Source organism: Carassius gibelio, chromosome B3 (assembly GCF_023724105.1).
Source record: "Carassius gibelio isolate Cgi1373 ecotype wild population from Czech Republic chromosome B3, carGib1.2-hapl.c, whole genome shotgun sequence".
NCBI lineage: Eukaryota > Metazoa > Chordata > Actinopteri > Cypriniformes > Cyprinidae > Carassius > Carassius gibelio.
Genome location: NC_068398.1, coordinates 34,150,262 through 34,173,961, shown reverse-complemented (window position 1 = coordinate 34,173,961; position 23,700 = coordinate 34,150,262). Strand labels below are relative to the sequence as shown.

Sequence of the window (23,700 nt, the reverse complement as noted above, 5' to 3'; positions counted from 1 at the left end):
ATTATTTTTTTTTTACTTTTGTCTATTTTACTTACTTTTTACTTTACTTGCTCTTTGTCTACTGTTGATAATTATTTGTTTTTGTAGATGAAACTGTATTTGCTGCTATGTTTGTTCAATAAAAAAAAAAAAAAAAAAAAAAACTTTTCGAAACTTGTGACAAACCGGAAGAGGTTTTTTTTGGAACAAAAATACTCCTTCAAACGTACAACTTAATTTTTGAAACTTTGTCCATGTTTAGCATGGGAATCCAACTCTTTAACAGTGTAAAAAACTCAGTATGCATGAAATAGCATTTCACCCCCCCCTTTAAATATATACAGGGTTAGAATACACACACACACACACACACACACACACACACACACACACACACACACACACACACACACACACACACATATATATATTATTTTTATTTTTTTATTTTTTTGACAGCTCTGCAGTTCACTCAATTCATTTCACGAACAGGACTTTTATTTCGCTCTGGCGATGTGACGTCATAAGGCTGCGCGCGCTCCCGCGTCTGTGATGCGGATGAAGAAAGGTGTGTGTGATTTTAATAATTTAATTTGTTTAAATCGATACAACTACTTCAGATAACTATATATGAAGTTTAGAAATGAATTGTTACCGACTGTATTACTGTACTGCTTTATTAAGTGTTATTAATGAAGGGTATTGTGTGGCTAAAACACTGCTGATCTCTTTCAGGAATTGTAGTGAGTCTTTTCCAAAAAAATAAAATAATAGTGAAACAGATTGGTTATATAATTTTCATTTTGATATATTTTAAAATATAATTGAAATAGATTTTACACACTTTAAGCAGTATTGTATCTCATATCAAATATCACATTTTTTTAACAAGGTATGGCATATCGCATTTTTCTTCAATATCTTCAATATTGCACAGCCCTAGTTAATTCATATAAAAATGGTGGTCTTGATTATTTAGATTTTTCTGTCTTAAAAACACTTTCAAAATAACCTGAAGAAAAAACCCTTCTTCAATGTCTAGTTCTGTTTTTGACCAACTTTTAAATTGTCAGCTATTTATGAAAACCTGGTCTGATAAAGGGATTCCTTTGGTAGGACTGTTGTTGAATTCTCAGGGGTATTTAATGGCTTACGATTAATTTCTTTCATATTTTAATTTCCATGCAACCCCAAAATAATTTCCCTCTGTAACTGGAGCTATCTCTTTTAGTTTTGATTCTTTATGAAGAGGTTTTTCAGACTCTTAACCTGCTTCTTTACTTAACCCTGCTGGCACTAATAATTAGAGAAAAGTTTGGGTATTACCTAATTATCTCATTACAAATCAAATTAATTAAATTTAAGATACTGCACAAATTTAACCCTGTTAGCATATTTTAACCAGATTTGTTGAAGATAAATTGTTCACTCTGTTCATCACACCCAGAAACCTCATATTTTCTGGCATTGTCAATATACAAAGAGGTTATGGTGGGAGGTTTATAGACTTATAAATGACAAAGTGCTGTGCAAATTTCTTCCACTACATGAACGTGTATTTGGCATTTTGAGCTTTGACGAAGTTTGAAAATGAGGCTTACATTATCAGTCTCTTGATTATACTTGTTAAGTTTCATATTCATTAGGGATGTAAACCCTTATGAAAATGAACCATGGTTTAATTATAGTAAAACTGTAGTAACCATGGTTTTTTGGCATGTCGACTACCATTTTATAACCACAGATTTACTACAAATACCGTGGTTAAACTATGGTTAATATAGCAAAACCATGGTTACCACTATAGTAACCATGTTTTTTTTTTTCTTAATAAAACCATGGTTAATTTTCATAAGGGAAGCGTCGACGTCATCGATTACATCGACTACAAAAATACGTCGATGTGCGTGAAATGCGTCGACGCGTCACACTGTTTTTTTAACGTTAAATTTCGCGTAATGGCATACTGGGAATGGAGAAAGTTGCATTCTATCACAAAAACAGAGACCACTTTTATCAAAAGGATGGGAATACTTTAAACAGACGATAACTAGCACGAGCACTTCAGAGGAAAACATCTTGGCGCTCTCCAGTGTTATGGTTTAACTGGTTACTGTGTGATCTGGTGACCAACTTCCTGCTTCAGGTCTGATATTCTTGCGCTTGTGGCATTCTGAAAAGTTGAGATGTTTTTAACTCGATGCGGTGCGGATGCGCCTGGAAAAAACAAGCGCGTCGCGACCGCGTAGCTTCCATTATGAGCGCACTTATCGCGCGCCTACATTGGAAATAACGAACTTGAGCGCGCAAAAGACGTGATATGTGAACAGCCCCTTAAAAGACAGCGTGCCGCGAGACAACAGTCACAAACCACCGAGCTACCCCGAATCAGCTCCAGATCTCTGGAAACCATGCTAAACCATAGCAGAACCCTGACTACATTTTATGGTTTGTGATGCTAAAGAACATTTCATGACGTCTCAGACAACTGTACATTCATGGCTACTGTGGTATATAACCGCTATCATAAGCTCATATTTACCATAGTAAAATAATTTTCTTTGCCTCTTGATTATTTTATACTGTAAAAACTTCAACCACATTGGTTAAAAATGAATAAAGGTTGAAATATTATATTAGAAGTTGTACTAATATTTGTTTGTAAAGTTATCCAAAGGATTCATTGGCTAATAAAAAAAGAACATTAGATTAATTATTTATTGTAATAAAAATAATCGTTAGATTAGTCGACAGAAAAAATAATCGTTACTTGCAGCTCTAGTTTGAGATCGTTTTACTTTGTTGATTGTTTTTTGGCACGGAGAACGCTGAACGTTGCATCTTTTTGTGGTGCTTTCTGGTTGTTGTATTTTAAAACACAATTGCAATGTTTTCAACTGACATGGCATTTGAAATAAAATGATACCAAACATGACTTTGTTGTGCGTTTGATCCTGCTAGATTCTGTTCTAGAAAACGTCAGACTTTGAATGTTTGCGTTCCGTTCACTGATATATATATTATAGATCAGTGGTTCCGTTAGGCCTATTTGTTTTAAAAAATCTGGCATCTAGTGCAGCGTGACAGTTAGGGGTGTAACGATTCACTCGTTTTCTCGATGCATCGATTACAAACCCGGACGATTCATATGCATCGATCTCGGACAGTAATCGATTCAAAACGCTAAGAATCTAATTAATCACGATTTTCATAGCGATTCAATGCTTTCAATATATATACACTTTAAATTACTACACACACTAATTAATGGAGACCTTGAACAGTGTTCGTGCCTCTTATATGTCCTTCACATGCTCCACTATTACCACCTGAGACTGTCACAGGATTGCGCTTGTGATCTGTTCGTCTCAGACGTAGCTGACGTGCGATCTTTAGGACTGGTGGCCAGTAATACTAAAGTGAAGTAGATTTACTTTTCTGTAGTTTTTCAATGGCTCTCTGCATCTTACCGACGGCGTTACCTGAGCAGTCGAAAGCTGTATTTATTGCATAGACGGAGCAGAAATGTGTCTAAATCATAGGTACAGTTCCATTGAATGATAAATGTGTTTTAACAATGCTTATGAACCGAATTAACAAAGCAAACTGTTAAAATAACAGTATTAATGACGACCTTGAAATAAGAGGGTAAGGTTTATCTAAAAATCAGATGCATGAAAGTTGTGTTCGTTGCTTTAGCAATCAGACATCTGGCGCGTTTTCTCTCAGAATCATCATTCGATGATGGAGAGGAAAAGTTAAATGGGTACTTTAGCATTTACAGTGAATGAGAAGTGATCTCGTTCTCATAGACGTGCCAGGCTTTATCTGCAGTTAAACTGAATAAAATCAGAATGAACTGATGAAACGTAAAAAAAAAACCTCCCACAATAAATAAAAATTATGAATGATGCAGTGCTAATTGACATATCATTTATTACAGTACAGAAACTATAAAGTATATTTTATACCTAATTCTGTGCAGAAAATTAAAATAATTGCTAATTAAATTTAGCCTAGTATATAAAACAATCATAAAATTGCCATTAGAAAAAAAAATATTGATTACAAATAATTGATTATTGTCCAGCAGTGTATTTGATTTCTTACAGCTAATTAAACCTAATAAAAAAAGAGAATTCCTTGTAAAAATAATAATAATAATAATAATAATAATAATGATGATAATATATAGGCTACATGCATAAAATGATTGTATTTGACATTTCTGTCACTTCTGAAATCACCTTTATTTATATAGTGCTTTAAACAAAATACATTGCGTCAAAGCACTGAACAACATTCATTTGGAAAACAGTGTCTCAATAATGCAAAATGATAGTTAAAGGCAGTTCATCATTGAATTCAGTTATGTCATCTCTGTTCAGTTGAAATGGTGTCTGTTTTTACTTGCAATCAAGTCAATGATATCGCTGTAGATGAAGTGACCCCAACTAAGCAAGCCAGAGGCGACAGCGGCAAGGAACCGAAACTCCATCGGTGACAGAATGGAGAAAAAAACCTTGGGAGAAACCAGGCTCAGTTGGGGGGTCAGTTCTCCTCTGACCAGACGAAAACCAGTAGTTCAATTCCAGACTGCAGCAAAGTCAGATTGTGCAGAAGAATCATCTGTTTCCTGTGGTCTTGTCCCGGTGGTCGTCTGAGACAAGGTCTTTACAGGGGATCTGTATCTGGGGCTCTAGTTGTCCTGGTCTCCGCTGTCTTTCAGGGCAGTAGAGGTCCTTTCTAGGTGCTGATCCACCATCTGGTCTGGATACGTACTGGATCCGGGTGACTGCAGTGACCCTCTGATCTGGACACAGACTGGATCTCGTGGCCACGGTGACCTCGGAACAAGAGAGAAACAGACAAATATTAGCGTAGATGCCATTCTTCTAATGATGTAGAAAGTACGGTGTTATGTGAAGTGTTTCCGGTTCCGGTTTACCTAATTAATGCAGCCTAAAAATCCTTTAACGGATTTGGATATTAAAAGCATATTAGTATGTTATGTGTATGCCAGGTTAAAGAGATGGGTCTTTAATCTAGATTTAAACTGCAAGAGTGTGTCTGCCTCCCGAACAATGTTAGGTAGGTTATTCCAGAGTTTAGGCGCCAAATAGGAAAAGGATCTGCCGCCCGCAGTTGATTTTGATATTCTAGGTATTATCAAATTGCCTGAGTTTTGAGAACGTAGCGGACGTAGAGGAGTATAATGTAAAAGGAGCTCATTCAAATACTGAGGTGCTAAACCATTCAGGGCTTTATAAGTAATAAGCAATATTTTAAAATCTATACGATGTTTGATAGGGAGCCAGTGCAGTGTGGACAGGACCGGGCTAATATGTTCATACTTCCTGGTTCTAGTAAGAACTCTTGCTGCTGCATTTTAGCTGTAGTTTGTTTACCAAGCGTGCAGAACAACCACCCAATAAAGCATTACAATAGTCTAACCTTGAAGTCATAAATGCATGGATTAACATTTCTGCATTTGACATTGAGAGCATAGGCCGTAATTTAGATATATTTTTGAGATGGAAAAATGCAGTTTTACAAATGCTAGAAACGTGGCTTTCTAAGGAAAGATTGCGATCAAGTAGCACACCTAGGTTCCTAACTGATGACGAAGAATTGACAGAGCAACCATCAAGTCTTAGACAGTGTTCTAGGTTATTACAAGCAGAGTTTTTAGGCCCTATGATTAACACCTCTGTTTTTTCTGAATTTAGCAGTAAGAAATTACTCGTCATCCAATTTTTTATATCGACTATGCATTCCATTAGTTTTTCAAATTGGTGTGTTTCACCAGGCTGCGAGGAAATATAGAGCTGCGTATCATCAGCATAACAGTGAAAGCTAACACCATGTTTCCTGATGATATCTCCCAAGGGTAACATATAAAGCGTGAAGAGTAGCGGCCCTAGTACTGAGCCTTGAGGTACTCCATACTGCACTTGTGATCGATATGATACATCTTCATTCACTGCTACGAACTGATGGCGGTCATATAAGTACGATTTAAACCATGCTAATGCACTTCCACTGATGCCAACAAAGTGTTCAAGTCTATGCAAAAGAATTTTGTGGTCAATTGTGTCAAACGCAGCACTAAGATCCAATAAAACTAATAGAGAGATACACCCACGATCAGATGATAAGAGCAGATCATTTGTATCTCTAAGGAGAACAGTCTCAGTACTATGATACGGTCTAAATCCTGACTGGAAATCCTCACATATACCATTATTCTCTAAGAAGGAATATAATTGTGAGGATACCACCTTTTCTAGTATCTTGGACAGAAAAGGGAGATTCGAGATTGGTCTATAATTAACAAGTTCTCTGGGGTCAAGTTGTGGCTTTTTTATGAGAGGCTTAATAACAGCCAGTTTGAAGGTTTTGGGGACATGTCCTAATGACAATGAGGAATTAATAATAGTCAGAAGAGGACCTATGACTTCTGGAAGCACCTCTTTTAAGAGCTTAGATGGTATAGGGTCTAACATACATGTTGTTGGTTTAGATGATTTAACAAGTTTATACAATTCTTCCTCTCCTATAGTAGAGAATGAGTGGAACTGTTCCTCTTATCAATGATGGCTACACCCCTGGTATGACAAAATGTTAGCTTAAACATAATACTCTTGTAGAGATTTCAGTTCAATAAAGAGGAAGGAGACCGGAGTCGGCGTACGGGGCTCGTAGGATATTTTATTTAGTTGAATAAAACAAAAATAAACAAACGCGGCAGGTGCGCGCACTTCACGGACGTTTCACTCTGGCAGTCTTTGTTTCTCGCGCTAGATACCAACGTGTTATTCGCGCGTTGGTATCCTTCATGCGGTGGAGCCACAGGAGGGGCGCGTGGTCCGAGCAGAGGGTGAACTCCCTTCCCAGGAGATAGTAGCGAAGGGTGAGAACCGCCCACCTGATGTCCAAGCACTCCTTCTCTATGGTGCTGTACTCCCCCCCCACCTCCTGGGACAGGACCGCGCCCAGCCCCCTGTCCGATGCGTCAGTCTGTAAGAAAAAGGGGAGAGCAAAATTAGGAGAGTGCAGGAGCGGCCCACCACACAGAGCAGCCTTAACCTGGGTAAAGGCCTGTTGGCACTGCTCCGTCCACTGGACCCTATCTGGCACCTCCTTTTTAGTGAGGTCAGTCAACGGGCTGGTGAGGTCCGAATAACGAGGAATAAACCTCCTGTAATATCCCGCCAGCCCCAAGAACTGCCTCACCTCCTTTTTGGTCTTGGGCCTGGGGCAGGTTGCAATTGCTGCCGTCTTATCAATTTGGGGACGCACCTGCCCGTGGCCCAAGTGGAAGCCCAGATATTTAAGTCCACCCGCTCAACTGCGCACTTCTTTGGGTTGGCCGTTAGCCCCGCCCGTCTCAGCGCCCTGAGGACCGCCCTCACATGCTCCATATGCCGCTGCCAGTCCGCACTATAGATGATAATATCATCCAGGTAGGCCACCGCATATGCAGCATGGGGCCGCAGCACTCGATCCATGAGACGCTGAAACGTAGCCGGGGCCCCGAACAAGCCGAAAGGAAGTGTAACAAATTGGTGTAATCCAAACGGCGTGGTGAAGGCTGTCTTTTCTTTGGACATGGGAGATAAGGGGATCTGCCAAAACTCTTTATTAAGTCCAATGTCGAGATTACACCCATCGCCAGCATGGCCTCTAATTCAGTCTGAACTACCTTTTTCTTGTGTTCACGCAATCTATATGGCCGGCTGCGAATTACGACACCCGGCTCTGTCTCAATGTGGTGCTGAATCAGGTCCGTACGACCAGGTAGGGGCGAAAACACGTCTGCAAATTCTACCTGCAAACGCGCAATGTCAGTGAGCTGCGAGGGCAAGAGGTGGTCCCCTCCTAGGGCCAGTGCGAGAGATTTTTCTTTAATAATCGCTTCTGGTCCGAGATCCTCCTCCCCACTCACTGCCGTCGCTAGCAACACTGACTCCTACCCGCTCCATTTTTTAAGGAGGTTGAGGTGGTAGATTTTCCGTGAGTCGCCTCTATCTGTTCGTACTACCTCATAATTGAGATCTCCTATCCGTCGTGTGACCTCAAAGGGTCCTTGCCACTTGGCTAATAATTTGGAGCTAGAGGTTGGCAGTAATACGAGCACTTTATCTCCCGGTGCAAATTCTCGCAGCTTAGTCCCCCGGTTATACAGCTGGCTTTGTCTGTCCTGGGCCTGAAGCAAATTTTCCGTAGAGAGCCGCCCCAGTGTATGGAGTTTTGCGCACAGGTCCAGGACGTATTGAATTTCATTTTTGCTATCCGAGCGTCCGTCCTCCCAAGTTTCTTTCAGGACGTCCAACACCCCCCGGGGCTGACGTCCGTAAAGAAGCTCGAAGAGGGAAAACCCCGTGGAGGCTTGGGGGACCTCGCGCACAGCGAATAAGAGGGGTTCTAGCCAACGGTCCCAATTTTTCGTGTCTTCTTGTACGAACTTCCGGATCATGGTTTTTAATGTGCGATTAAACCGTTCGACCAGGCCGTCGGTTTGTGGGTGATAGACGCTGGTACGCACCGCTTTAATGCCCAACAATCCGTACAATTCGCTTAATGTGCGTGACATAAACGCGGTGCCCTGGTCTGTGAGAATCTCCTTTGGGATTCCCACGTGGGAGATTAAGCGAAACAGTGCGTGTTTGAGGGTTTTGTCTTGGGATTGTTCCAGGGCAAAGTCATCGCGACTGGAAAGGTTTAGCCTCGCCACACCGCTCGGTTCCCCTGAGACCACCCCGCTAGGTCCTACGCAACGCCAGCAGGCCGGCCCAGGCCGTGGGTCAGGGGATTGGCGTGGGGAGGCAGCAGAAGGCTCCTCACACCCCTCACTTTGAGGTGCAGCCATTCCCCGGGCAGGGCCTCGCGCCCCCGCTGCAGGCTCCATCCCCATCCTCCAGCGGGGGGGCGGGCCTTGGTACGGGAGATGAACTGTTCCAGCACCACCGTGTTGATGATGGTCTCTGCGTCGGTTCCTCCGGCAAACAGCCATTTGCGGCACGAGTCCTGGAACGACCGGAAGCGCTGACGACGTTGTTCGGGGCTGAGGCCGACCCTCTGGAGGATGGCTCTTCTAAGATCGGCATAGACCAGGAGGTTCGGGATGGGCAGTTGTTGAGCAGCCTTCTGGGCCTCCCCCGACAGCAGTGGGATCACCCGGACGGGCCAGCTGTCCATTGGCCACCCACATGCCTCCGCCGTCTTCTCAAAGAGGTCAAGGAATGCCTCCGGGTCATTGGTCGGCCCCATCTTCATGAGCGGCATGTGGGGGGCAGGGCCGGCACTGGGGGAGGCCGTCCTCATCCGCCCCTCCCGGTCCAGCAAGCTCAGGAACAGCTCGCGGTCCTCCTGCTGGGCCTGCATCATGGCCTGAAACCGGCGGTCATGGTCGGCCTGGAGATCCAGCAGGGCTTTGTGTTGTTCCTGATGCAGGCCCGCGAGCGATGTTATGATGTCCGCGAATGGCGATGTTGATGATCCTGATGGAGTCTGCATGGCGGTATGCTCTCCTTCCACCCGGGTTTCGGCACCAGTGTAGAGATTTCAGTTCAATAAAGAGGAAGGAGACCGGAGTCGGCGTACGGGGCTCGTAGGATATTTTATTTAGTTGAATAAAACAAAAATAAAACAAACGCGGAAGGTGCGCGCACTTCACGGACGTTTCACTCTGGCAGTCTTTGTTTCTCGCGCTCGGCGGCTCTCTAGCTCGTCACTCCTATGAGTCCCCGTCTCTCTCGTCTTCTGCCGGCTGTCGTTCCGCTTAAATGCTGATTCCCCACGCCAATCACTGCAATGAGATCCAGCTGTTAATAATTTCTCACCTGAACCACTTACCGCCGCTCGTCTATTCACTCGTGCTCCTGTTGCAGACTTCGTTTAAACCACGCCTCCCCCGCCACAACTCTTAAAGCTCTTTTCTTTATTTTTTTTAACCTATGGTTCTCTAACCATAAATGCTGCTTTAATTCCCCCCCGACTAAGCATTTAAAGAATTAAGTAGAAGCACTTAAATAATCCTGTGAATGCACTTAAAGAATGCAGAATCGAATCAAATTTAATTTGATTGTGAATCGAATCATTCTAAATTTGCAAAAATCGTTCTTGAATCTAATCGAAACCTATGAATCGAATCGAATCGCTGCCTTCCCAAAGATTCACAGCCCTAGTGGCAGTGCGTGCATGCAGATGAGGACGAGCAAGCGCGGCTTTGACTAGATTTATTTGGATGGAAATTACTGCTCATGTCTCATTCAGCACAAATCCAAATGTTTCCATATTCGCAATGTTTTTAAATGTTAATCTATTATTTATCATGTAAACTCCTTGCACATTTGCAAGTAGCAAATGTACAAGTAGTTTTGGATGTCCTTGGAACAGCAGAGAGGACTGATACTACGGTCTATTTAAACTGACCAGTGTAACCTTTTAAATGTTTAGTTTACTGTATTTTATTTTGATAATAACAGACTGCGGTGTAAGTTTGAATCGCTAGAATATACGTGTGCTCCAGCGATTGAAACAGCTGAGACATAAAAATAATTAAAAAAAAACCTTTTTTGCAAAAGTGTTTACTCTTATTTGTGCAAACTCACAATAAAAACAGAAGAGTTGTGCTCTTATAGGGTTAGGGAAATGTTAGATTGTGACCATGCCTCTGGATGCCGTTCGTGATATAGCCTTCATTTATGTGGCTTTGTTCTGGTTTGCCGGTTTCTTTTATAATCTTTCACATTTTATCGCATCTCTTACTGTGTGTGGTAAACATGGGAAGGGAAATTAAAGATTTCATGAATTAAGAATCCATTCTATTTATTAATTTGTTCCCTTATTTCAGTTAAATCATGGGTTATTTAGGTAACAAAATTAATGAAATATGGACAATTGTCACTAGGGATGCCCGGTATACCGGTACTGCAAAAATACTGGTATATATTATATTTCAAACAGTACAATATCATAATTTTGCTCAATTCGGTATTTGTTGCGCTGCAGTTTCGAAGTTCACCGCTAGGCGGCAGTGCGCTACCCAAACAAGACACGGGTCACTTAAAACCGGCAAAAAGTGACAACAGAGAAACAAGATGGATCGAGCTGATCCATGGAGAAGCTCATAGCTCAAGTAGCTTGAAGTCCAGTAAAAACCAAAGTCACTGCACCCGTTTACCAATAAATTTTGGAGCACTTCATGCTTCCTTCTGCTGACCAGCTATTTAAAGATGCTGATTTCAGTTTCCAGCAGGATTTGGCACCTGCCCAAACTGCCAAAAGCACCAAAAGTTGGTTAAATGACCATGGTGTTGGTGTGCTTGACTTCCCAGCAAACTCACCAGACCTGAACCCCAGAGAGAATCTATGGGCTATTGTCAAGAGGAAGATGAGAAAAAAAAGAGACTAAACAATGCAGCTGAGCTGAAGGCCACTGTTCTTTTCCACGACTTTCTAATTTATTGAGATGCAGCTGTATACCCTTGTATTTGTTGGTCAAGCATTATTAATAACAAAACTACAGGAGTAATGGAAACCTTACAGAAGGTAGTAAATCTCAAATTGTTCAAATATACATTGATACAGCAAAAGGCACATTCATTTGTTCAAGAGCTAAATGGTTAGAATTTTTTTTTTCTTTCCAACCGAGAAACGAAACTATAAAATACAAATGACCTTGTCTCTCAAAATGTATGATGTAATTACTTCAAATCCAAAATGAATTTCTAATTATATTGAATCTTCTTACTAAGAATTATATAAATCTATATTTCAAATAGATAAATGTTCTAATATGTTTGAGTCAGGTAAAAATTTGTCCCACCTATTTCAACTCAATTTCTAGACCTTTGTAATGAAAAACTAAGAAAAAGTGAGATGGTTACTGTTATGCATTTATTTTTTTTTATTTTTTTTAAATAAGTCGCCAGGTTCAGATGATCTTTCAGTGGAGTTAAAAAAAAAAAAAAAATTATGTAATATATATATATATATATATATATATATATATATATATATATATATATATATATATATGTGTATGTATGTATGTATCATTAATATATGGATTCTATAAAATTTATTGATAGTAAAGTAGAAGAATTTAAGTCCGTTAATTTAAGTCTCACTTTGACTAACTCCCTCACCAGTTTACGGAAAAACTACTGAACTAGGGAGCTGATTGAGACGCAGATAGAGATTTAGTTTGGACTTATTTTTCTACTGTTATTTATTCTCATCTTAAACAGAAAAACTCAACTGAGATCCACGTGACACACCATTATAAAGATGGCCTTTAGTAGCGAGCAGCGTGAAGACAAGGAGATTGACGAAACATTTGGTGACAAACATGAAGATACTGAGAAACAAACAGGTTAGTTTCATTCAAGCTGAACTCACTCATTTGATGTAAAATCTCACAAAAATGTCAAGCTGAAAAAAAATAAAAAATATAAAAAACTTAATAGTCTGAACAAAGGAGTTATTAGACCCTCAAATCTACTTCTGAATTAAAAACAATGAAAACCCTACATTTCTGAAACTTAATTATGCAACAGTATGTAACACTCACTTTATTTTACATAAAGTGAAATGTGAGTTATTACATGTGTCTTTAATTGATTTTTTTCTTCTCATTGAAAGTGCTTTACTAACATTAACGTCCCTTAACATAAATAATGTTTAAAGTTAATTTCAGTGTTGGGCACCAGCTAGCTACAAATAACGTTACACCATTTTTCAGCAGCTTATCCAGTAGCTTGCCTACTTTTAAAACAATGTACCTTTTCCAGTAATAGACTGAACCTGCAATAGATTGAAGCAGCGCAATGTCTTCTTACAAGGTCATATACTAAACCAGTGCATTACCATCATCTTTTGGTGCTATATGTAGGGTTGGGTAGTATTTGGGTTTTTTACGATACCGGTGCCATTTCGATACTTTAAAAATGGTACCGGTGCCTTAACCGATACTTATAAAAAAAAAAAAAAAAAAAAGAGCCACAAAAAACTTTGGATAACATTAAAGAATGTTACAAAATATTTCAAATAAATACAATCAACTCACTCCTTGGATGCTCTCATTTCCCAAGTTTCACTTACTCTAAGCATAAATGGAATAATAAATACTAATAATAAATGTATTTAATGATCTGGGTCATTGTTTAATAGAAAACCACACGCAATGTTTCTACTGTATCTCTGTCAATCACTCTGATATTTATTTAAAATGAGTGCTGTCTGTCACTGTCTTTAATCAGTTCTGTTAATGACTGTATGCTCATTATTTATAAAGTAGCAACAATTTCGTTTGTAAAGTACAGTACTGTGCAAAAGTCTTAGGCACATTAGTATTTTCACCCAAGAAAAAGGTTTTAAGCCAGTTATTTATATATTTAGCTGTAGTATCTCAGTAGAAAATCAGTTTACATTTCCAAACAATAAATTGGCCATTAATTTAAATAATCTAGTGAGATTTTTGAATGCGCAAGCAGATCGCTGTGTGAAGCACCAGCTGTTTTCAGACTGCTTGTGCATTCATTCAAAAATCTCACTAGATGATTATTAAAATTAATAGCAATGGCAAGACTTTTGCACACAAGTGTATGTATAAAGTATGTATAATTAAATTAGGTTTATTTAAATAATATATATAAAGTATGCGCTCATGTTAAGGGCTAGATTTTCGCTGGAGGAAACTGGTGTGATGATTGGTGAACGCAGCGGAGAAACAGATTGCTCCCTCGTAACCTTTTGTAAACTCTTATTTAAAGAACAAAGAACTGCACAGATACAGATATTCTAACAGTCTATAAAGACACACCTTATGTTCTCTGTTTCTGTTTGAGTCCGCTTACGCTGCTCCACCGCGGTCTGCGGATTGAAGAGCTGGCTGAAAGATGGGGAAGAGACTGGTCTGCCACTGTTTTCATATGAAATTTGAGCGGACTGACTCTGAGGCGATCTCAAATTCGTGTACACTTTATGTAATTAAATGCTATAGCCCCGCTAAAAAATGTCTAGCAATGCCCATGCTTCTTGTGTACATTTTGGAGAACCAGGACAAATATTTAAATTGATTGCTCAGGCATTTAAGAGGCACCGAAATGAGGCACCAAAATCTGCGTTCTGATTCTGTTCAGTGCATACCAGTTCCATAGGTCTCGGTACCCTACCCTAGATCACGAAGCGTCAGTAGTAAATAGAGATGTAACGATTCCAGTGATGTAGCAAACTGGTTGAAAACCAATAAATATGTGACTATTCAATTCATTTGAGATATTATATGAGTCGTGATACATTTGTGGGTGGAGTTTATGTGACGGTATCTAACTGACTGTCCTTAAAAATATCAAGATGTTTTTTTTTTTTTATCTTACCTCTGTATAATCCATATTAAGGGGGTAATATGACATTGCTACAAAGAACATTATTTTGTATATTTGGTGTAATAAATTGTGGTTTAAGGTTCAAAAAACAATATTTTCCACATAGTGTAAATTATTGTTGCTACTTTATGCCCCACCTTTCTGAAACACGTTGAATTTTACAAAGCTCATCGTTCTGAAAAGCAAGGTGTACGCTCTTTGGCCAGCTATTCAGTGCATTATGATTGTATGAATTCCTCAACCGTGTGACGTAAATGTTACACCACTTACCATACTATAATGCCGTATTCTGGGCTAGACAAGACAAAAACAATAAAACCATTATAAACAAGGCATATTGTTGCATCCAGTGGGGACATAATTACTGATTATAATGACTTATACTGTCCTTTTACATGTTGCGTATCGCATGTAAACATAAAACCATTTGTGAATGAGAAACGGCAAATAACAAGCACTACTCTACACTGCTCAAAACTCGTGTTTGGATCATCTGCGGCAAATTCTTTAAATATTAAAACAAATATACAGAGTCAGAAGTGCCAGATTGTCCTTGCAAAGTTGGAATTTCCCAACTTTATATAAACAGATACTGTAGAGTAGGCTACTCTCCCAGGAAACAGTCCTCGTCCTCAGTAAAATGCGCTGCACACATCTGAATATTTGGGTTGAACTGTTCCAGAACAGTGTTGTAAATACAGCTTAAGCACAGATTTCTAGTTGTGTCCTCTTTTGATCAAACAAAGTAGTTTCGCTTTCACAATGAAACGCACAACGTCTCCAGAACATGGTGGCAGCGGCGACAACAGCTAGAATGAAAGTTACATATATTTTTTTGTGTGAACATTTGGGTGACTAATGTAGACATGTGGGGATGTGTTAGAATGAGCCATTTTAGGTAGGCGTGGTTGACTTTTTTTTATAAAGAGTATCTCTTTGCATTTGAAATTTTAGTCTTTGCAACTTTACAGATCTTCTTTATATACCAAGAGCTTGTTACACTCAAAAGAGAAAGGAAAAATTTTAATTACATCATATGATCCCTTTAAAGTAGAGTTTATAAGTGCAGCACTTCTTTGTTTACAGTGGTAACCAAAGAAATGCTGTAGATGACTGCATGTCTTGTCTAGATTTTGTTAACAGCAAGGCTCCCCTTTCCAACTCCTAGATGGAGAAGGGGTGCTGTTAGCGACACTCTCTATGAGCCTCAGCTCTAGACTGATCATTTCTCTTAGTGGGCATTTGGAGTGCCGAGAAGGCATTTCCTAAAATCAGCTGATTGTGCTTTCATCTCCCTTAACTTCTCTGCAAAAGCAGAGCTTCATGGAGAAAGTCTTTTCTTTTTTCCCGATAGCCTTGAGGTTTATCCACAGATGTCTTTCCTTAGTCACTATTGCCACCATTAAATGCTCAATGGAAGCAGCAGTTTGCTTGGTGGCATGGAGAGCCAAATCTGTAGTGTGGCTCAGCTCTTCTACCACCTCGGACGACAAACCTCTGCCCTTATAAAAATTCTTAAGTGTGTCAGCCCTGATAGGTTTGTAACACTGGCATGGTGTGCAAAGCACCACCAGCCTGACCTGCTGCCACATACGTCCTGCCATTCAAGTGCAAAATGCTTTTGAAGCACTACTTGAGATGTTTACGAGATACCTCATAAACATCTCCTCAACAGGGGGAATCCTCACGTATTCGCGCTCAGCCACACCCTCAAAATTAGCATAACATGCTGAAAAGGATGCAAGCAAAAGGAAAATGGTTTAGTTTAGAGTTTAGATATCTGGGAGAAGCGGAAGACTCCCAGCGGTGGGATGATCAAGACTGGCCAAAAAGCAGACTCCATTTTACCATCAAATTTCCTGGGCCCTAGGACATCAGATAAAGGGAAAGAAATGAAAAAGACACCATAAGCACTGGCATCCACTGCAAGAAGAAAATGTTTCTGGAAATTAGGTGCAACCAATACAGAAGTGTTAGCTAGAGTCAACAAATCAGTCAAAGGAGCAACTAATCTGACAAAATCCTCAATAATAACTTACTATTCCTAAGAATCGACAGACTAGGCAACCCTGACCCACTATTTTACCCAGATAAAAGATATACCCAGTTGCTTTGCTAAAGGCATATTTGCGCAAGGATAATGATTTAGATTGGCTTTAGCCAGATGTACAGAAAGCTCTCGAATTTGGTTTGAAGGTGTTCAGATCAGGAAGATCTAAACAAAACAACATTGTCTAAGTAAGCCTCACATTCAGACAGTACTTTATTTACCAGCTATTCAAATGTAGTGGGAGCATTTCAAACCCCAAAAGGCACTACCGTGTACTGCAGAAATCTATGGTGTGTAACAAAAGTGGAGAGTTCCTTAGCACGAGATGTCTGAGGCACTTGTCAATAACCTTTCAGTAGATTTGAATTTACTGACAATCTAGAGCCAACACGAGCAACACAAACATCAATTTTGATTCGGGGATAACCATCAGTTTTTGAAAGGTAATTATTTTCCTGCAGTCCATACAAAAATGAAATGAATTATTGGGCTTACTCACCAAGATGCATGGAGAACTCAAAGAACTATAACTAGGTTCGGCCATGTTATGGGCGAGTAAATTATCCACTTCAGGGCTTCAAACTGCGACTAAAACGGTCGCATTTGCGACCATAAATATTAAAATGCGAGTGAAGTTTTTGCTGAGGTCGCCACTGGCGACTAGGCCTATGTATTTACATGTTATCTCTTAAAAAATTGCATGTAATGCCTTTTTTCCTGATTGTTTTGCATTCACATCTTTTGTTATGTCCGCGCTTTGAGTGAATGCGCATCGAAGTTTTAGAGGGAAAAGGAGTTTTAAACAGTCCTCATCTGCCGCTCAGCAGTGCTGACACACACAGCACGTGAACCTATCATACCTTGCTCTTTACTTCTAAAGTACATAATGAACATGAATTAACATCAAAAGGTAGGCTATTTTATAAGAGATTCTACAGTACAACACTTTCAAACTGCGGAAAACGTGTAAAGCTTGTTAACATTGCTACGTAATATTAACCTCAGTAGCCTTTCGGTGTCCATCATCAGTCAGCTAGAAAAATAACTATAAAGAGGAGCATTTTGCTATATTTATGAGCTATTGAATTTTAATATTTTTACCTAACCTGTTGTCTACATAATTCAAGTCCTCCTATAAAATTTAATTTTACTAATTAAGAAAAACAGACTGAAAGTGTGAAAGACATGCACTCTTAAAAATAAAGGAGCTTAAAAGGTTCTTCACAGAACAATTTTGGTTCCACAAAGAACCATTCAGTCAAAGGCTCTTTGAAGAACAATCTCTTTCTGACCTTTTCATAATCTGTTATTGTCTTCAAATGTTAAAGGTTCTTTATGAAACCATTTAGACAGGAAAAAAAGGTTCTTCTATGGTATCATGAAGCACCTTTATTTTTAAGAGAGTATGACAACATTTACAGGATGCATTGAGGAGGACCCCAAACTATACTCAGGGGCCAAGTGATGCTTATGGTCCATGATATTGGAACAGATTTTGTTTAATAAACAACGCATCTACATCCCGCATTTTCAAGTTGGAAAAGACATTTAGCTCCCACTTTAAGTGAACCTTCATTCCCAGGTCATCTACAAGATGGATTAAAATGCTAATAAAGTCAAAAAAAGATGAGACATAAACACGTCAGTATGATTAAAAAGTTAAAATGTAAAATAAATAATTTAAATAAAACACATAAAACTTGTTTATTCTGTGGCACCTAAAAAAATCATTTGGCGCCTAAGTTTTTTTCTTATAGGAGCCAATGGCTCCTTAGTCGATTTTTTTGTTTAGAGCCCTGCACTTCTTTCTTAAGTAATTGCCTTTTTTAAGGTTGACCTGATATATACGTTGTTTTACAGGTTGAGCTGTTCCAACATCAGTGTCACACTCAATGACATGAGTTCGAGTAGGGACATCAAAAAAGGAGGACATTAACTTAACAATTCCATTTTATCTGCTTTCTCTTTTTCACGTCGTCCTTCCACTACTCCTTGAGAAGACCCGTTAATTTCCCCTGTATCTACTGGATCCAAATTCTCTACCATTTCTTCAGATACTTCTAAAGTGCCCTGACCAACTGATGAAGTTATTGATACAGTTTGAAAAAAGTTGTGACAACTGTCGGAATTGGTGCTCTGCATTTAACCCATCCAAGTTCACACACACACCACGGTGAGAAGTGAACACGCCGTGAACACACACTTGCTCAAGACCACTACTGCCATGGGTATTGAGAGTGGAAGAGAGCACTGTTCATTCACTCCCTCCCACCTACATCCTGCCGGCTCAGAGGCCCGAACCGGCGACCTTCTGGTAACTAGTCTGGCTCTCTAACCATTAGGCCACAGCTGCTCTTTCTCTGTATTAACAGACAGAGATTACATGAGTCACATATGATTATGATAAATTAATATGACAAACATATAATGTCTTCTGGCGATCAGGCATGTTTAGTAAATAGTTGTTACTGGGAAAACATTTCACAATTGTATAAGGTCCAATAAATCTACCCTGGAAAGGACCAGTCAAAACAGGAAATAAAGCCAATACTTTGTCACCTACTTGAAATTCTCTGAATTTAACCTTGCAGTTAAACAATTTCTGCATCTTCTCTTGAGATTTACCTTATTTTCATTGAGCAATAGCTCTAGATTCATGTAGTCGGTAAAGAAAGCTATTTACATAATCTAAAACAATCTCTGATGGTTCAGATGTGTTCCATTTATCTGCCAAGACAGTAAAAAGACCTCTGACAGGGTTTCCAAACACTAATTATTCCTATTTCTAGGAATAAAATGCTTTCTCTCAATTTTTAAAGTCTCTCCACAAACAATTGTACAGGTGCGAATATATTTGTGCCAGCTCAGCTATTTGACACTCCAGTGTATTCAGGAGATGTTCTGTGTTCGGACCTCCGTAGAATGAGATATGAGCTGTTACTACACAGTCATTGTTAATAGAGAAGATGAGCAAATAAATGCTGAAAATGAAGTGGATTTGCGCATCTTCTCAGTTAACAATGGCTCTGTGTAGTAACCGCTGCTCTATGTGAAATCATGCACCTGATGGAATTTACCGCTGATTAGAGAACCGGCTTTACTGACGAGATGCGCATAACGATCGGCCGATCGTGATCGGAGCACCCCTAACCTCAGTCAAGGTCTTCATTACGTACAAACTAAAGGAAGGTTTCCTGCAGTTTGGAGCTTAAAGGTCCCATGATGTGGATTATTTTCTTTTTTACATTTTTTTTTCTGAGTTGTACTTCTATTGTTAGTATGATTTTTACATGTAAAAAAGGCCTTTTATATCCTGATTTTAGTCCTCTGGCTTTAATGCTCTGTTTGAAGGGGCGTGTGTGCTGTGAGACTCGGAGTAAAAGACAACTGTTATGATTGGCTGACATCTTTGCATTCGAAATGCATATTACATGTGGAACCCCTCTCAAATACTTTTACAAGGTTTTTTTTATTTTTTATTTTTATACTATTACAGCTGTCGAGATTAAAGGATTGTGGAAGAGTTGATTATAGCATTATTTTTTTTTATCTTTTCCCATCACATGAAAGGCTGCAGGGATGAGCATTGAGTAGACAGTCTGTTTATCGTGTGAATACAGTGATCTCGTCATTGTAATGCATTTTCACTCACAAAATGCTTTCACCACAACTAACAGCAAATACAGTATCGACATGAATACAGTAAGAGCTTCGTTGTGCAGCAAAACAGCGTCATTCATTATAACGGCAGTTTGGGCAAGTGTGCAGATCTACTCTCAATGTGTGATTGACGGCTCCGTACAATATAAAGGGAGCATTCTTTAACCGCTCTTTGTAGTTTAATCACAATTTAAATAACAGATTTGTTTCATGCTATGCTACTAAGAAAAACAATGTGAAGTTGATCGTTTAGTCACTGGCTTGATAAACTGATGCATAAACAGTATTAAATGATTTAGAAAGAAAGTCTGCGTGAACTTGAATAATTAGCTACACATCAGAAATCCCTGATCACAGATCAGGCATTAATGATTCTGTTCATTAAGGAACTCACTGCTTGTGGCGGTGCTTGTCAAATAGATATCGTAAAAGTATTTTTGTAACACCTGTGCTGACATTGCGACTGAATTAAATGTAAAAAATAAACTGAATCCATTTTCTCCAAATTCCTAACCTTTTCCCATATGACATCATTTGAGGAATATTCCAGATCGGCCCATCTGAGCTCTCATTTTCTAAAAAGGCTGAGGGAATGTCATGGGACCTTTAACTGTGCAGGACTGGGAACAAAAAATGGCAAATTTGGCAATTATTTACTTCTCTTCTACTGTTGCTTTTAAGCAGGTACTAACTTCTTTTTATCTCTTTTTGCCCAAGATCTGGAAGAAGAGAGTGAAGAACTGAATGAAATACAAGATAAAGATGATTTTAAGAAACACAATTTCGTAACTGGAAAAAAATTATACAGTCGATCACAGATTGACACGACGCAGAATTTGACACGAAAAATACCTAAAAATACTGGAATAAGATGTCATTTCACCTGCCAACAATGTGGAAAGAGTTTTGATCGACAAGGAAGACTTCAAGTCCACATGAGAATTCACACTGGAGAAAAGCCTTACAGCTGCCAACAATGTGGAAAGAGTTTTGATCAACAAGGAAAACTTCAAGTCCACATGAGAATTCACACTGGAGAAAAGCCTTACAGCTGCCAACAATGTGGAAAGAGTTTTGATCGACCAGGAAAACTTCAAGACCACATGAGAATTCACACTGGAGAAAAGCCTTACAGCTGCCAACAATGTGGAAAGAGTTTCCCTTCAAAGAACAGTCTTAAAAGGCACATGATAGTTCACACTGGAGAAAAGCCTTACAGCTGCCAACAATGTGGAAAGAGTTTTGATCAACAAGGAAAACTTCAAGCCCACATGAGAATTCACACTGGAGAAAAGCCTTACAGCTGCCAACAATGTGGAAAGAGTTTTGATCAACAAGGGAAACTTCAAGTCCACATGAGTGTTCACACTGGAGAAAAGCCTTACAGCTGCCAACAATGTGGAAAGAGTTTTGATCAACAAGGAAAACTTCAAGTCCACATGAGAATTCACACCGGAGACAACCCTTACAGCTGCCAACAATGTGGAAAGAGTTTTGATCAACAAGGAAAACTTCAAGTCCACATGAGAATTCACACCGGAGAAAAGCCTTACAGCTGCCAACAATGTGGAAAGAGTTTCCCTTCAAAGAAATATGTTAAAAGTCACATGATAGTTCACACCGGAGAAAAGCCTTACAGCTGCCAACAATGTGGAAAGAGTTTTGCACATAAAAACAATCTTAATGGCCACATAAGAATTCACACAGGAGAAAAACCTTTCCTCTGCCAACAGTGTGGAAAGAGTTTCATTCTAAAAAGTTACCTTAAAAGGCACATGATAATTCACACAGGAGAGAAACCTTTCCTCTGCCATCAGTGTGGAAAGAGTTTCATTGAACATAGCAGCCTTAAAGTCCATATGAGGATTCACACAGGAGAGAAGCGTTTCACCTGCCAACAGTGTGGAAAGAGTTTCAATGAAAAAGGAAACCTTAGAAGGCATATGAGGATTCACACTGGCGAGAAGCCTTTCACATGCCCTCAGTGTGGAAAAGGTTTAACTCATCAAGGAAGCTTTAACAGGCACATTCGAATTCACACTGGAGAGAAGCCTTTCACGTGCCCTCTATGTGGAAAGAGTTTCACTCTTAAAAACACTCTTAATGACCACATAAAACTTCACACAGGAGAGAAACCTTTCAACTGTCAACAGTGTGGAAAGCGTTTCATTCAAAAAAGATACCTTAATATCCACATGAGGATTCACACAGAGGATAGAAGCATTACACACACACTCTGTGTGGGAACAGTTTTGCTCAACAAAGAAGCTTTAAAAGGCACATGAGGATTCATACTGGAGAGAAGCTTTAAATTCTTACACATTGTGTGGAAGAACTCAACAAAACTAAACCTTAGCTATCACATGAACAGTAAAACCAGTGAGAAGCTGTTTACATTTGATTATTGTGGAAAAAACTTCAGAAATAATGTATCCCTTAATGAGGCTTCACACTGGAGCGAGACCTTTCATGTGACTTCAGTTTGAAATGAGTATCACAAATCAGAAAGGCCATGATCAGTAATATCACAAAACTTGGTCTATATCTATCACAATACCTGGGTGATGAATTGATTTTTATTCTATCCAATATATGGATTCTACAAGTATGGAAATATATTGTGATTTTTGTTTGCTTTTTTAACACTGACCATGGGGAAAAGTTGAATCATACAGATGTATGCGATTTATAAGATGAGTCATATTAAAAGCTATTAATCACCTCTTTCTGAGTTTTATTTTGGGAGCATCATATAGTATTGTTGTGATTTAGTTCAGTTAGTTTCCTCATCGTGGACTTTTAGTTTGTTCAGAGTCAGTTTCCAGTTTCCTTGTTCTAGTTTTCCTACCAGTCACACGTTACCATGAATACATTTACTAGGCTCCAGTTTTTTTGTATTTAGTTAACCCCTTTCACCTTTATGAATTTAAGTTGCTCAAATTTTATGTTTGCAAATTGGCTCAAGTTTGTTAAACCTTTGGAGTTAATTATAATAAATATTACCTTCATTTGGAAACTTGTCTTTTTCTTCATCTTGGATAAAATGTGACCGAATACCAGACCACACAAATTGTGTAAATATGGACTATTTGACATTACACCAAGGAGGAAAGCCAATTGAGGATTTTGTAGATTACTTCTTGGAATTATGCCATCAGGTTTGTTGGAATGAGTACACTATGAAGAGGGACTTTTAAAGAGCTTCAAATAATGCTGCTGGGAAACATATATAGAGAGTGAAGGATGGACTGTATAGACCAATGTTACATTTGTCTGTTTTAAGTGTATTTAGAGTGAAATTATCTTATTTTCTATCTTATCTTGATGTTTTGTCTGTTACCACCTTTACCAGGGTCCTGTTTCTACCCTGCATGTTTGTTTGGAGGTAGTTCACATCTCTAACACATTGATGGCTCGTTGTGAGGGGTATTGTTCATTATTTGTTAAATACAACAAGAAATTGCATGTCTGATCCAGCTGTCAGTACACACTCCATAGTGATTCCTGACGGTTTTAGAGAATAATTACTCCTTGCCGCTCCTCTGTTGTTTCAAAGTACAACGGCGAACACAGAAAGTATAAAAGCCTCGTCCGTTTGGGAAGGAGTGTTCGCAG

The 23,700-nt window shown here is 39.2% G+C and overlaps 1 protein-coding gene across 3 annotated transcripts; it reads left to right on the top strand.

Annotated features, from left to right (window-relative positions):
- Positions 1-450: 450 nt before the first annotated feature.
- LOC127953381 (gastrula zinc finger protein XlCGF57.1) lies at positions 451-22,807 on the top strand. Of its 3 annotated transcripts, XM_052552612.1 has the most exons (3): positions 451-547; positions 12,237-12,361; positions 20,803-22,807. In XM_052552612.1, exons 2-3 carry the CDS (start codon positions 12,277-12,279, stop codon positions 22,368-22,370), a joined length of 1,653 nt encoding a protein of 550 aa, XP_052408572.1. In that variant the 5' UTR covers positions 451-547; positions 12,237-12,276; the 3' UTR covers positions 22,371-22,807. The 3 variants fall into 3 exon arrangements, with proteins under 3 accessions (XP_052408572.1, XP_052408573.1, XP_052408574.1); XM_052552613.1 differs by lacking the exon at positions 12,237-12,361 and having other exon boundaries at positions 466-547; XM_052552614.1 differs by lacking the exons at positions 451-547; positions 12,237-12,361 and adding an exon at positions 18,302-18,739.
- The last annotated feature ends 893 nt before the right edge of the window (positions 22,808-23,700 follow it).

What these genes read in the sequence shown, in the direction of transcription:
- LOC127953381 (XM_052552612.1), top strand. Translation starts at nt 12,277, where the DNA reads ATGGCCTTTAGTAGCGAGCAGCGTGAAGACAAGGAGATTGACGAAACA. An exon ending in AGATACTGAGAAACAAACAG is followed by an intron (nt 12,362 to 20,802) that starts GTTAGTTTCATT and finishes TTTTTGCCCAAG; the next exon opens with ATCTGGAAGAAGAGAGTGAA.